Below are 15,566 nucleotides of genomic sequence, written 5' to 3' on the forward strand. Positions count from 1 at the left end.
AAGGAGGGAAGGTGCCAGAAGGCTTGGGAGGGAGAGGACAAGTCACAGTGAACTCTCCCAGAGCCCGCCTGCCTTCACAGCTTGGTTCAGCCACTTACAACCTGGGTGGTCTTGAGCCAGTGCCTTGGCCTCCCCATTCCTGCATGTCCTCTTCTGTCAAATGGGAAGAAGAGTCCCTACCTCGCAGGGGTGGTCTCAGGATTCAATGAGTTGACACATGGGAAAGGCACTTCAAATTGTGATGGCACACAGTAATCTCTGATACCTGTTTCTTACTATTATTCTTCTTTATCTTTTTATCTTTATATCCTCACTGTTAGTGGAGATTCCCCCCTCCCCCTGCCCTCCTGCCCATGATCAGATCATATAAGTGAAAAAAACTGTAATTTGCTTCTCTAGGTCGTATCACCCTGTGATTTCTGGTTGAATATACTGATCTAGATACAACACTGCCTAGAACCTGACCTATGGGAGGGCCAGACTCAATATGATTTCAGACAAGCTTGGCTAAAATAGGGCTCTAGTGGAGAGAGTTACACTTCAGTAAAGCGAAGAGAGAGAATCTGCAGAGTCATCTTATCAGGAGATTGATCTTCAGTATTCTGCATTGAAGGGATATTCTTCCAAATGAGCCAACCTGAAGAGAAAACATGCGTGAAGAAGAATATTTTACTACTAGGCTCTGGTTTCAAAGGCATTCTTCTCTGGTGTATCCTGTGGTCTTTGTGCTCTCTCAGCCTCCCCAGAAGATTCTCTAAGAATACAAGAAGGGGCCCCACCTCGACCTTCTATCAAACTGATCTGAAGGGTGTGCTGGGAGGAGGGCAGGCAAGCAGTGAGCAGAGCACCAGAATAGACTCATAACGATAGCTAATAACAATCCTGGTTCCAAGCACAGTGCTGGTGCCTTACAAGCATGATCTCAGTTCATCCTCACAACACTGCTAGATGGGGAATAAGAACAGAACAGTTTGAGGATGTTGTGAGCATTAAATGAGTTAATAATACAGGCAAAGGGCTGAAGATGCCTGGCACATTCTAAGCTAACATTCAATAGGTGTATAATTAGTACTATCATCCCAGTTTTGTGGATAAAGAAACCAACTTGGGAAACTTAGAAAATTTACCCAAGGTCCCATGGCTAATAAGTGGCAGAGCTGGGGTTTGAACTAGGTGGACTCACTGCGGAGATTTGCCTGCATTGGAAACGGTGCTGGAGAAGCAGTTTCGTCTCGGGGACTGTCACGTTTTACGTTCAACCTTCCTTTTCATTCTAAGCAGCTGCTGCTTTGCTGTCCTCCAGCAAAAGTAAGGGATTGGAAGACGGGAAAGGCTGCTCTATGACAGTGGGTTGGGCGGGACAGATATGTGATATCGTGACATGTGAACAATGCTTGAGATACTGAAAAGCTTTTTAAAAAGTGAGAAATCATTTTGGCTCTTAAAACTTTAGAAGAAAATCAAATTTTCATTAGATTGGGGACCTGGGAGTAATAAATGCCATGAGCCACCTTCCCAAAGACAAATATTTTTGATATATTTAATGAGATACATTAATCAGAAAGTATTGATGGAAGATCAAAGGGTCATTTAGAAGGATCATCTATTAAAAGTGAAAAACTTTGCTCAGATGCTTATAAAAGACCTAAATAATTTAAGGTGAAGTTAATCCCACCTCCTTGAAGAGACATTGGATTAAGAATGAATCCTGTGACTGACAAAGTCAGCAAATTGTGGGATGGCATTGTCTAACTTGTCTGTTCTTGGGAAACTCACTTTCCTGGAAACGTGTTATCCAATCCTGTGGCTTCAAATACCACCCACGTGCTACTGACTCCAAGATGATTATCTGCAGCCCAGACTTTTCCTCTCAACTCCACACCAATACATCCGACGGCCTATTGACATCCCCTCGTACATGTCTAATGGGCACTGCAAACATGTCCCAAAACAAACTCCTGATTTCTTCCCCCAAATGGCAGTTCCATCTTGTGTGGTTCAGGCGAAATCAAAACCAAACAAACAAACTGGAGCCATCTTGACTCCATAGTTAGCAAATTCAGTGCCTCTACTTTCTCAATGTGTCCAGAACCTGACCATTCCTCCACTCCCCCCACCATCACCCAAGTCCAGCCACTGTCATCTTCTCCCTGGATTATTACAACAGTCTCCCTACCCAGAAGTCAGCGTGGCTCTTTTAAAACATGAGTCAGATCATGCCACCCCCTGCTCAAAACTCTTCAATGGCTTCTCAGCTCATGCAGAGCTAAGACTAAGGCCCTTCTCACAATCTACACCCCTCTGCCTGCTCTGAACCCCTGACACCTCTGTGACTTCGTCTCCTCTCACTCTTCCCCTCACTCAATCTGCTCCAGCCCTACTGGCCTCCTTACTCGAATGATCTAAACACAATATGACCTTAGGGCCTTTGCACTTGCTGTTCTCACTGCCAAGAATGCTCTTCTCCCAGATATCCACATGGCAGACCTCTCACTTCCTTCAGGTTTCTGCTGGACTGTCACCTTATCAGCAAAGTCTCCCTTGCCCCACCCTAGTTAAAGTACCAATCCCACCACCACCCACTACTTCCTATCCCCTGTACCCAACTTTATGCTATCTAACATACTTATTTAGAGTTTAATTCTGTAGTCCTCCAATAGAGAAGAATTGAGACATTAGAATAGAATAGAGAAGAGAATAAAATAGACAAGTTAGACAATGCCTTCCTACAATTTACTTCCTTTCTTAGTTGTAGGATTCATTCTTGTTTGCTGAGGATGATTCACTCTGAGCTAATATCTGTTGCCAATCTTCCTCTATTTTGTATGTGGGTCACCACCACAGATTGTCCACTAAAAAGTGGTGTAGGTCGGCGCCTGGGAACCAAACTCAGGCAGCCAAAGTGGAGTGAGCTAAACTTAACCACTAGGCCACTGGGCCAGCTCCTGTAGGATTCAATCTTAGTTGACATATTTATTTTGAGTTTATTTTTGTATTCCCTCACTAGGATGCTACCCTGTGAAGTGTTAGTCCAGTGTCATATCTCGAGCACCTAGAAAGTGCCTGGCACATAGGAGATGCTCAATACATATTTATTGAGTGAATGGATGAATGGATGCTTCTGCCTTCTACCTCGTGAAGACAAGTCCTCTCTTGAAATTCTAGTCCTACATCCAGAAGTTCAGATAATAAACAGCAATTAGGGATATGTCTTTGCTCATAATGATCCCAGGTGCTCCAATTTTAATTTTCAAAACTACCAGAAAATATTATTTGAAGATAAAAGTAATCCCAGATAGCTTCCACTCCTTCCAGCTAGCCCTCTACCAGTTTAGAAAAACTGACGATCCTCCTAGTTAACTTAGCCCAGTGCCACTTACTCTTCCATGCGGAAGAACCTCCAGTTTCTGTTGAAGCTGAGTATGGTCGCCATCTCCTTATCACTCAGTTTAAAGTCAAAGACCTAGAAAGGCGAGAATTCCAAAACATCATCGGTAAGGCTATTTCTGGTGTGATTTGTGATTCTCAGCCAGGAGCAAGCTCACATCTGCAGCACTAACTGGCCATAGGTGTTTCTTCCAATGTGTCCAATGGATACAAATTTGGCTCTAAATCAGGTCTGACACAAAGACTGCTGTGTTTATAGGGTTTACTGCTCTAAAAGGGAGATGACCAGGCTTGTAGGCGTTAAACCACAGATGTGCACCATGTCTGTGCTCCACAATGCACATGTGGGTTCTTCCAGGTCAGTTCAAGTGCGGTCCATATCTCCCCTGCTGCTGGGAGGCGGGGTGTTTAGGCCAGAACAGTCTGCTCCTGCCTGTGGCCCATGACCTAACTGCTCAGGGGCAACCAAGGGTCTTCTCAGTGGTGAGAGTCACAGCTGGGCTCAGATCTGACAGGACTCCCTGGCAGCGCCCCTCAGCACATCCTTGGCCTCTGGGTCATTCATCTCAGCTCCTCTGAGGTCAGCTCCCAGGCCTGAGATATGGCGGGGTGGTGGGGAGGAGGTGAGGCCCACAGACAACACAGGGATGGGATGAGAGCCTAGTGAGAGAGTCCCTCCCATCCATTCCTTCACCTACGAAAAGCAGGGCCACCCAGCCAAGACCCTACCTCAAAGTTCTCCACGATGCGTGCTGGTGTCATGGACTTGGGGATCACAGCCACGTTCCTCTGGATATGGAACCGGATCAGAACCTGTACAGAAAAGGACACCATGTTTCCACTTCTCTGTAAGGAGCCCTCCTCTACTGAATGGAGAAACAAAATCTCTCTGTCACTAACCGTGTCTTCAGTTACAACAGCTAATAAGACTGAGCACTTCACAGCTGTCAGTCACTTGTCAGTCCTGTGGTCCATTATCTCCCTTAATCCTCACAAAAATCCTATGATTTTCTTGTTTTAAAAGTAAGGAAAGTGGCTTGGACAGTGTTTGGGGTCATAAGGCTGATAGGAGGTGAGCTGGGCTCTGAACCCAGATCTCTCAGCTCTTGTTGCTGAGCCATAGGGCTCAACAGAAGCTGTTAGACAGATGCTATTCTGGTTTCAGCAAGAATCATGGTATTTCCTGGAGGTCCAAACAGACTTTCAAGGATGGGCCTTAGTAGGCTTCCTCTCTTGTTTTCTTCCCCTTCAAGGAGTTGCAAACACAATATTAGGAACACAACCCAAGACTGTTCGCTGGGGTAAAACACACACACAGACACACACAGACACACACACGTGCATGTGCACATGCACACGTATGTTGTACCTGTGCTGTAGTTTTTTTGTGCTTTGCAGCAATCTCCTTAATCTTTGGATCCTCCAGTAGGGAAGGGTCATCTGGCTTGGCCCTGGAGACAGAAAGATGGCTGGTGTGAATAATCATCATTGTTACCATATGCAAATGAGTATTACTCCAATGATGGTCCCAAGGCTGATCATTAGTCTTCTCCATGTGGGAGACAAGGCAAGAAGATCTGAAAGCTTTGTGTCTTACCCCTGAGCCCACCCATGGGCTCTGATGCCTCAGCATTTTGCAGATGCTGGTCCAGGGCTGGGTGGCTGAACCTGAGTATTTCCAGAGGGTCAGGCATATTGCTGTTTTTTGTGGGTGTGAGGAAGATTAGCCATGAGCTAACATCAGATGCCAATCCTCCTCTTTTTGCTGAGGAAGACTGGCCCTGGGCTAACATCCGTGTCCATCTTCCTCTACTTTATATGGGATGCTGCCACAGCATGGCTTGACAAGTGGTGTGTCAGTGCGTGTCCAGGATCAGAACCTGAAACATTTGGCTGCCGCAGCGGAGAGCGTGCACTTAATCCCTATGCCACTGGGCCGGCCCACGCTGTTTTTTTGAAGTTTCTATTTTTCCCCACTGTTTGGGTCTGCCAGCCACATTATCTCAGACATACTTTTCTTCCCGATGGCTTATAGACTCATACCAACATTAAGCAATGACAAAATAATTTTTTAAGAGTATTACAAGAAAGATCCCTCAGAAGCCTCACCAAGGTCTATCTGGAGAGCCCAGAGCGCCATAAGCCGTGACAGTGATGCCTTTGGAATGGCAGTACTGGATCAATTTCTCCTGTGTGAGGTATGGGTGAACCTCAACCTGCAAAAGCAAACAATCCTCATCACTAGGGAAGTTGGTCTGCTTTGTGAGCTGCTCATAGGGAATTCTACATACAAAAAAGACTGCCAAGTAAAGACCACACACTATCCACTGCCAGACTGGCTACACCAGACCCTGTCTCCCATCTCCCCAAGTGTCTTCATCACTGAGCCCTGAGGTAAGACTCAGTGCATAACAGTCAACTTGCTTTCAAATATTTAAGAAGTAATAGGGCAGGGCCCTTATCTTTGATTAAACAGAATTTACCTGGTTAGTTACTGGTTTGTATTTCAGTCCAGGTTTGTTCAAGAGCCTTTCAATCTGGAAGTGGTTGAAGTTGGAGATCCCAATGGCTTTCACCAGCCCCTCGTCCACCAGCTCCTCCATGTCCTGTTATAGAAAGGAACACTTTGGGCATTTCTAGAGGCTTGGCTTAGTCCTCTCTGGGGCAGGAGAAACTGGCAAAGGAGCCACTGCACTAGGATTAGCTGAAGCATTGAAAGGAAATATCAATCCAGCCCATGGATGCCCATCAAGGGTTGATTCCAGCCCTCCTGCCCTTCCACAGCTTCAATGAAACTAGGCATAAGAGGTAAAGGTTTTATACAATTGCCATGCTCCTCTCAGCCAAACCAGGGTGGCCTGGGTTACCCCCAGAAGAGGCTGCAGCATGTGCAGAAGCATCTCTTATCTGGGTTCTGGTTCACCCTCTCCCACACCAACCATCGTTTGGCTTGCAGTATCAGGGTCACTGGAGAAGAGTGTGCAGATTGCATCTCAGCAGGGGCACCTGGCCAAGTGGATGAGTATGGCCGACATCTGGCCACCATCCACCGACCAAGCCATGCTCCCTGGTGCAGAAACCACATTGACCCCAAGGAAAGATATCTATTTGTAGTCTTTAGCCTATAAGGGGCACTTTTCCAAACTTGCCCAAAGAGATCATATGCGTTAGCAGCAGCCCCAAATTCAACATATATTTGTCATTCATTTATTACATGTCTAGATGCTGAACAGGAACTGTCGGGATTTAGAAGCATAAAATGTGCTTCCCACTTCCGAGAATTTTACAGTCCAGTGAAAGTGCTAGAGGTCCCTTCTGGGGAGCAATCACACACGACGCTGAGGCTGCCTCAGATCACTGGACAGAGACGCAGCACTGAGAATCTGGGAGGTCAGAGAGGGAAGGGCCACAGTTGTCAGCGGAGGCTTTGTGTGTGGGATTTAAACTGGGACTCAAAAAATAGCTTGCAGAAAAGAGAGAAAAATCAAGAGCAAGTGAGGGAGGAAAGTGGGAGCAAAGGCTTCGAGGGAGGGACAGACATGAGGTGTTCAGAGGATGCTCTATCTAGTGATTCTCAAACTTGGCTGCAATTTGGAATCACCCAAGAGCTTTAAAACATACTGATGCCCAGGTTTCACCCCCAGAGTGTCTCACTGAATTGGTCTGGGATGTACCCTAGGTATAGAGATTTTTAAAACTCTCTGGGTAATTTTAATGCACAGCCAAAGTTGAGGACCACCAGATAAATGACGTAGGTCCTCAAATAGGGCAAAAGAGTTTAGAATTGATGAGATCGCAAGGTCCCTGAAATGCCTGAGTTGGGCAATGAGACAACATAAAAGTATTCGTGTGTCATAAATCAGGTGCAGTTGAGTCTACAACACATCTTGACTTTTTTACACTTTTTTTCTCCCATCTGCTTCAGGGTGGTCAAGGAAGTTTCTATTGAACTGGCTGTGAGTCCACACAAATATTTATCACTTACATGTTCAGTCGTGCCTGTTTCATCTTAGACCCTCTGATCAAGATCATCAAAACCTTTTCATGACTTCAAAGTCTTTTATTTAGCAGTTATTCTCAAATCCACCCAAAGGATATGGCACTGTGAAAAGCCGGGTACTCTTTGCAGAGAACAATGACATAATTGCCACATTTGGTCCCATCCTAAAAGCTAGGGCAAAAAAATCTTGTGGAACCAGCCTTAAGGTATGCTAGTCTCCACATTTCACAACGAATAATTCCTAAGATAGGTAAGCACTCATGTTTTACCGGGGTCATATAGATGACAGAGCCCTCATCACATTTAATGCAAAGGATGAGTCTGCCGAAATTTTAGACGATCTGTAGGTCTTACCACACTTCTCATTCTCAGGAATAAAGCATTCAGTGAGTCGAGCCCATGCACATAAACCATTATATTGTTCACTAAGTCATCAATCGTGAACCATTTCTCTCACAGGAGCTTGTTCGTGGTAGGAAAATAAATATGTTGACTTTTTTGTACAGTTAAGTCCCCCAATTTGAGTATTCATTTCCTGGCTATAATTTTGTCACTAACCAAGAGAAAGTAATATCTTTTCTTGAGATTCAGGCTTAATAAATTTATTTTAGCAAATTTATCAAACAAGTATTTCAGACTACATAGTTGGATAACGACCTGCAGGGTCGTTAAGGTAAAAAAGAATATGTAAATCTAATAAAACCAGCATTTTCCAACTTGCAGTTTGAACCCTCTTTCTAGTATGTGGGCTCAACCACCTCATGGCCTGGACAGCAGTGATGTTCTGTCACATTTACCTCAGATTCATATTTAATTGTAGGATCAAGTAGCAGAATGTATGACAAATTGATGTCTTCATAAGGTTTTCCCACGATTATTTGCCTTACTTCTATGTATAGTTTCTTGCTCATGAGATGCGGTACTTCCACTGATTGATTGTTTAGTACGACTTTTAATTCCATAAATCATTGCTCTTTTATGATTGCTAATTTTAACTTGTAGAACCTACCAGCAAATGACATACCCTTATGGAGCAAATGCAGTGGAAATACTGAAGATCTTTGTCATGACTCTTTATCATGGCTGCTAGTTTTTTGCTGTTTTTTTCTTTCTACATACAACCCAGAGAGTTTGATAACAGTCTTAAAAACTCACCCATAGAAATCCAGATAGGTTTCTCCATACTTTGTTTTAACAGCCTTTCTGCTGTTATGAGGTAAATTTAAAGATTTACCTGCCAAAGATAATTTCCCTTACTAATACATTTACAGGATTGCTAACCTTGCCATTGTAAAATGATTACTTTTCTGCTTCATTACCCTTTCCAGTTTTGCTATCTGAATTACCTTACTGCTAGTTGTTGAAGTTCAAAGCAGCAGGAATGCTGTGCTTACAGATAGTTTTGAACACACAATCCACAGAAAAGTTAGATTGAATTTATATATAACAATTTTAAGCTCCTCAGAAAGGTTGGGTTTAATATATTTTTAAGCTGTAAAACACAATACAAACTTGGAAGGACATGTGCCCCCACCCCGTAAGCTGACAAATAACACAATTAACTCTCAGAGTTTTCTTCACCCTCATTTACAACCTGTTCATTCACTTGGTTCTCTACTAGCATTTGCAAGAGGACACAATGATTTCAGAAAAAAATTATCAGAGAAAGACTTTCATTCCTTAATTCCACTTTGGATATGAATTAAGTGGAACAGGTCATTATCTGATCTGAGAAGCGGGCACTCGTGTGCCCCGAGGTTTGGACCGGCATATTCACTGTGTGCCACGCACCCGGTTAAGGGCGTCGGTGGTTGCACTTTTGAGACAGAGAGACCTGGGTCCAATTCCAGGTCTGCCACACACTTACTATGTGACCTGAAAAAGTCACAAACCTCTCTAGGTCTCAATTTCCTCCTCAGTAGATGGGGATGTTAATAGTACCGGCCTCTTAGGGTCGAATGATTAAACCAACTCTCTGACTATAAAGTTCCTGGTACTCAATAGATGTTGGCTATCTTGATCCTTAATTGACACATCCTAAAAGATATGATTAACATGTACTACAAGGATTTTTTTTTTTAAGAGGCAGAAACGGAGGCTTATTAGAGATAAATAACTTACACTAGGTTACTCAGCTAAGACATGCACACCTGGGTGAAACCGCTGTTCTAAATGCCTCTCCCTGGTTGGAGAACAGCATGTGTATCTACCAAATTGAGGTATATTATATTCCCAGTCTCATTGGAGGACTCAGTCTTAGGCTTTGAAAATATAAATAGTGTCACAAGGACCCGAAAGCCAAAAGTGATTAGGACAGAGTTCAAAGAATTAGAGAATGAGAATGGTATGAAACAGCATCAAGTACGTGGGCTCTTTCACGCAGTGTAGACCCCAGTGGATGACTGAAGAAAGTCCTCACTCCCAGCATACTTAGAAGAAGATGGAACCTACCTCCCAGGCATCCAAGAATGTTGTTTTACTGCCAAAGATCTTGCCCTTGTAATCTTGGGGATAAAAGTCCTCCCCAGGCTGTAAATGCAGAACAAAAAGCTTAGTGAAATGTGCATCTGAACATTTGGTTCTGTTAACTGGGTTTCAGGATCCTAAGTCGTGCTCTACACCCACATTTGCATACCATTTTTTCAAGTTCCTGGGTACAAACTTCAAGAATGAAAGTTTAATAAAATCTCTAAATCAACCTACTATATTATATAAGTTCTTTTATTTGAGAAACTTCTAGGTTGGTTTTAAAACCATTAATTAGCACATTCCAAAAGCCACCATTATTACCATGGGCATTAACTTCATAAACCCAGTTTTCATATACTCTTAGAGGCAAACTTCAATTTCAAAATCACCAGACAAGGGTTAGCTCCCAAAAGAGTGGCTTACTGGGGGAAGATACTGGCCAACTTCTGTTCTTGCAGCCTCAAGAAGCCTGCACTTAGGGATGGCACGCTATCATCCCCCTAGCTGATCACGAGGTGAGGGAGCTGGGAATTCATGTCCCTCACCCCCTCAGAAGCAGGCTGGAGCAGAGCCCCAGGTAATGTGTGCTGTTTCTTCCGTGAGGACTGGCTACCTTCCAGAATGTCCACACTTGGGCTTTTCTCCAAGATGGCACTCCCAGGGCGGGCTGTGGTTCACACGAGGGTTAGCCCTGAAATATCGTTATGTAAGAGCCCCCTGGGGGGACGCTTGGCATGGAATCAGGACCATGGTGACGTGGCAGTTGCAGCTTGCCTGGGCTGCCAGAAATCCTGATTCTCTCAGATGCAGCTGAGAGAGAACCTAGGCCCGCGGTCAAGCTCCGCAGCCACACGTGGACTCGGCCTCCCTTCCAGACCAGCACCTTTCTTCCCCATCGTCTCCTCCTCACAACCTGCAGCTCAAGTCATGAAGCGCAAGGCCTCCTGCTTCAGCCTGCCCAGCCCCCAGGCCTGGCCCAGCTGCTATTCTCCAGCTCCCGCTTGGGAACTGGAGTCTGGGACAGAGAGTAGCACAAACCTGTAATCCCTGTGGCCAGTGAATAAGATAGATGTCCAGATAGTCCAGTTTCAGATCCTTGAGGGTCTTCTGACAGGCTTGCTTCACTAGAGGTCTCTCGAAGAAGGTGGGCCATAACTGCAGAGATGCAACAGTGAGACGTCAGTACTGAGGAGAGAAAGCACCACGTCACACTCCTTCTCCTGCTTTTTGACGGACACCTTGATCTAACCCGGGGGCAGGCCATTTATAGCAAAGTTGGTTAAGACAGGAGATCCAGGTATGGAAGATAACCAGGGTGCTCAGCAAGTCAATGACATTTCCATGTTGAGAGTATGTTATTGTTTCAACTCTCCTGGTGTTCTACATGTCTCTTATGTTATTTAGCATATTTGGGCACCGATTTCATATTTGTTTACATGTGTCATTCCCTTCCTAGGTTGTCGGCCTTCCGTGGGCAGGAATTGTGTCCAGCATTCTTAAGACTTTGGAAGCAGATGGTCCTCTCTCTGGACTCCCATGTCTCCATGTCTGTGGCCCCAAGTGATGAGTTGACAAGGAGCTTATCCAGACTCAACCACTTCATACAGTTGGGTCTATTCGTCCCACCAGATGCATGTACTTCCCAGGTACCTGTAACTGGTGTTTTTAGCAAATTGGGTATAATACACATCCAGTGATTCTCAATCTTCTCTCAGTTGACCCCCTTCCTGTTTTTTATATCACTTTGTAACTCACCTTTGATTAGTCTGAACTAAAATGAAATTCATATGTGACAATAAAGAATGTTCCAGCCATTTTCCAGAATACTGGCTGAGAACCTCTGGGCTACAGCCATTGAGACAACAGTGCTGAAAGGTGGGGCTTCAGGATCATTCCCTGACTCCACCCTTAACCTGTGAGTGCCACAGGGCAGATGGATCCCACTGATGGGGAGCAGGGAGGCCAAGGGCATGGCCATGGCTCAACGGAGCCATCCCACTAGGGGAAAACTGTGTGGAGATGCATGGCAGCAGCAGTGTCTCCACATCCCAATATTGGTCTAGAGTGTGGATTTGTTTGTGTCCAGAGACATTATAAAGTCATCGATGAAGAGGGCTGAGGGAAATGATGTGAGTACTTAGAGGGAAGACTCACAGAATTCTGGATGCTGACCAAGTCCGCATACCTCTGCCTTCCTTGAAGTACAGTCCTCCCACCAAATGAGCCCCATGTACCTTGCTAACAATGAAGAGGTCCTCCCTCTTTACAGCCTTCTCTTGGATCTTCTCTTGGATGGCTTCCCCCACCTCATTCTGGTTCTCGTAGAGATAGGCACAGTCGATATGGCGGTATCCTGCATCAATGGCCACCTTCACAGCCTCTTTGACTTTGCCTGGGGCAGACTGACAGGAAAAAGAAAAGACCATCATATACTCTCATCCCCAGACCACCTTCATCAGGCTCTCCTACACAACCCAGCTCCTCCAAACCAAGGCTTCACTGGGATTCCGTTATCCACAGGACACCTGGGAGGAAAACACACCTTGGAAAACTCTTCAAAAGAGAAGGAAGGAAAGTGAATTAACTTTATGATTATGGCCTCATGCCCTCTGCTAGCTAAAAGCCCATTCCCTGTAATTCAGGTTAATCCTCCTGCTCTGAAATGTCGTCAGGTGTGTGGCAGAGACAGCCGGCCCTACTGCAACCCTTTCTAAAGACCCGGCTGACAGCTGGATTCTGAAATTTTCAGACAAGTTCCCCAAATGGCCATTATCTGGCAAAAATCCAGGTTCACCACCTCCTAGGTGTGCGGCCTGAGCAGATTACTTAATTTCTGTAAACCCTGTCTGCAAAGTAGGAACAAGATTAGAACCTGCCTCCTAAGGTCGTTGTGTTGAGTAAGTGCATGGTGAATGTAAAGTTTTAGCCCAGTGCCTGGCACATGCTGTGGGGTCAGTGGGTACACACCATTATAGAATTATTGTTGCAGAAAAAGGAGAAATAGAAAACCTTGTAAGAATGGAGTTTCTTTTCCCTCCTTAAGGCAAAAAAAAAAAAGAAAAAACCTGAAAGCATTAGAAATACCACATTCTGTCTAATCTAGTGAAGCCAAACAATGAAAAAAAAAGCAGTTAATACTGATCTTTCACAAAATCTTTTTAAAACCTCTTCTATTGTAAAATAACAAACATGTTCAGAGGCATCCCGGGGTGCCCTTGTTACCGCACAAAATTGGGGTTCTCTACCCAATGTGCATAAAGAAGCCAATTAATTATGGCATCAGCCTTTGGGGCAGAAATCAGCTTTTAGTCTTTGAAATCAATCTGCAGGGAGACAGGGGGAGTGTGCCCTGAGATCTGTCTCCCCACTCAGGATTTGGGGCAAAATTTAAGAGGTTAGGGAAACAGGCTGGCACATGGAAACACTGATGGGACAGGCTTTGATTTGTGGGCTTCAAGCATTTATGATAAGGTTCTAAACACTAACGACAGTATGGGGGAGGAATTTTAACACTGGATCTTCCTAAATGAGGGAACCCTCGCTTCTGATAAGAGTCTGACTTTCAAGCCAACCATGATGACCTGGTGATTAATAAAGTTTGGCATGCTCCACTTCAGTGGCCAGGGTTCAGTTCCTGGGCACGAGACCACATCACTAGTCTGTCAGTAGCCATGCTGTGGCAGCAGCTCGCATAGATGAACTATAAGGACTTACAACTAGAATATACAACTATGTACTGGGGCTTTGGGGAGGGGAAAAAAACAAGAGAGGAAGATTGGCAACAGATGTTAGCTCAGGGCAAATCTTTCCCAGCCAAAAAAAAAAAAAAAAAAAAAAAGGAAAGTTGATGCCAAAAAAAAAAAAAAACAGTCCGACTTCCGGATGTAACCTGGTCCTTGGGTTCCACGAGATAGAGGATCTTTGGTTCCAAAGTGGTTTCAGGTCACGATTTCTTCTTTTGTGCATGTCCTGGGTATGTGATTGTTCAGTGTTTCTGAAAGGCAATTCTGAATCACTTTGATGACAAGAGATGGGGTCTGTTCAAACAGGTCCTGAGGGCGCAAGGCTACACCCTTCCTGACCATCACACCCTCCGTTACCTTCACTGCTAAAAGTACATGATCCTTTAAAATTAGATCATCTCTACATTTTGAAAATGGCTCCCTTCATAATCCTTACTTCTGAAAAGAATTTTCTGGTAAGTTTATACAGGGTGAGCAGATTCACTAGAGAACTGGAAGTGATTATTTGTCATATCTGTTTCAAAGTCAATGCTCTGATTTGGGGCAAAACAGCCCTGTTCTGGTAAGACTTAATCCATCTGGAATTGGAGTGCTCACCCAGACTGACCAAGAATGTTTCCTGAGAATGACCCAGTCCTGAGATAAAGAGGGATCCTACTCTCTAACCCTGGAGAGGCAAAGGGAAAGAGGAGGCTCCTAGAAGAAAAGAGCCAGTGGGGAGAGAATCATCAGAGGGACAAGAGAAGAAGATGCAAAGACTGCTCCTGGTAACTAGTCAGCATGGTACTGTCACTGATGGAAATGAGAAAGAAGGCAGTTAGGAAGTGACGGGGAAACATCACCCTAGGAGAGGCTCAGGAGTCTGCTTTCCTGTGCACTGGGAGGTGCCAGTCTGGGTTTTGCCAGCTGACTTGAGCACACCTGGGGACCCTGAGCTCCTGACTCCCACCCTGGCTCTCCTCTTGCTGGGTCCTTCCTCCCTGTGGTCTCAGCTCAGACTCTACTGTGCACCAATCTCAGGACCACTTGGGGATCTTGTTGAAGTGCAGATAGCAACTCAGTAGCCTGGGGTGGGGCCTGAGACTCTGCATTCTCACAGGCTCCCTCCCAGGGGTACTGGTGCTGCCAGCCCAGGTTCCATGCTGAGCGGTGAGCAGTGCCAGGGCCTTCCGAGCCCTGGCATCCCCTCCTCTCAGCCACCCAGGCAGCAGCAAACCCATGGCCCCTTTAAGTGTCCTAGAGCCGGGGAGAGTTAGAGGGAAAGGTGGCTAGGAGAGAAATTGCCCTGGAAAAACTTGATAATTGTTAGTGAAACTCTCACCATTCCTGGAAAAAGACGCAGTCTGAGTCAGCCCTAAGAAAGGAAAGCAACCTCAGTCCTGGCTCCAGGGCCAAACTCTCACCTCCCTAGACCCCTGCCTCAGGGCATTCCCTACCAACAGAGGAGAGAAAATGCCCTCAATTTCTCCCCTGCCCCCAGAGATGCACATTCCAAATATTTGTATATTTACCTGCCAGGTGCCCAGGCCCACAATGGGCATCTTGGCCTTCGTGCTGAGGTCCAGGAAGCCGGCCATGGTGAGTGCTGACACGCTTCTGAGCCAGCAGGTAGCTGTCTTCTGCCTTGGTCCAGGGCGGGGCAAAGGTCCTGGTGCAGAGGGAGGAGCTGGAGGCTGGGGGCGGGCAGTCATCTCTTGCCTTGGCATGAACCTGCAGTCCTTACGGCCTTTTTTGTAAGACTGAGTACTGTTAATGGACCTCAAACATCATAACCTCATGTAAAGTTCTCTCTTCTACAAAATGCATGAATTAATTTTATCAATTTTTGTTTTCTTTTGCTAGGTTAATAAATGGAAAATAAAAGTCCATTATTTTAATTTGTTCCTATCTAATTGCTCTAGAGTTGTACGTTTTTTTCCCCCAGACCATAGACATTATCTGTTAACCACCTGGATAGGATCTTCAGA

At 45.2% G+C, this 15,566-nt stretch overlaps 1 protein-coding gene across 1 annotated transcript; it reads right to left on the reverse strand.

Annotated features, from left to right (window-relative positions):
* Positions 1-357: 357 nt before the first annotated feature.
* Positions 358-15,181, reverse strand: LOC101400356 (aldo-keto reductase family 1 member B10-like). The gene is made up of 10 exons (XM_004430744.2): positions 15,111-15,181; positions 12,091-12,258; positions 10,895-11,011; positions 9,839-9,916; positions 5,871-5,993; positions 5,497-5,603; positions 4,757-4,838; positions 4,117-4,200; positions 3,381-3,463; positions 358-637 (listed from the first exon to the last, which is right to left on the reverse strand). Exons 1-10 carry the CDS (start codon positions 15,174-15,176, stop codon positions 595-597), a joined length of 951 nt encoding a protein of 316 aa, XP_004430801.1. The 5' UTR covers positions 15,177-15,181; the 3' UTR covers positions 358-594.
* Positions 15,182-15,566: the final 385 nt, after the last annotated feature.

Source organism: Ceratotherium simum, chromosome 1 (genome assembly GCF_057802395.1).
Source record: "Ceratotherium simum simum isolate JZ-2026a chromosome 1, ASM5780239v1, whole genome shotgun sequence".
In the NCBI taxonomy this organism is placed as follows: Eukaryota; Metazoa; Chordata; class Mammalia; order Perissodactyla; family Rhinocerotidae; genus Ceratotherium; species Ceratotherium simum.

Bases quoted from the DNA above. Each gene is read 5' to 3' on its own strand.
- LOC101400356 (XM_004430744.2), bottom strand. From the start codon at position 15,176: ATGGCCGGCTTCCTGGACCTCAGCACGAAGGCCAAGATGCCCATTGTG. The intron at 4,201-4,756 runs GTACAACATACG...TTTTCTGTACAG, and splicing joins ACAAAAAAACTACAGCACAG to GTTCTGATCCGGTTCCATAT. The intron at 638-3,380 runs GTAAGTGGCACT...TTTTCTCTTCAG, and splicing joins AGGTTCTTCCGCATGGAAGA to GTTGGCTCATTTGGAAGAAT.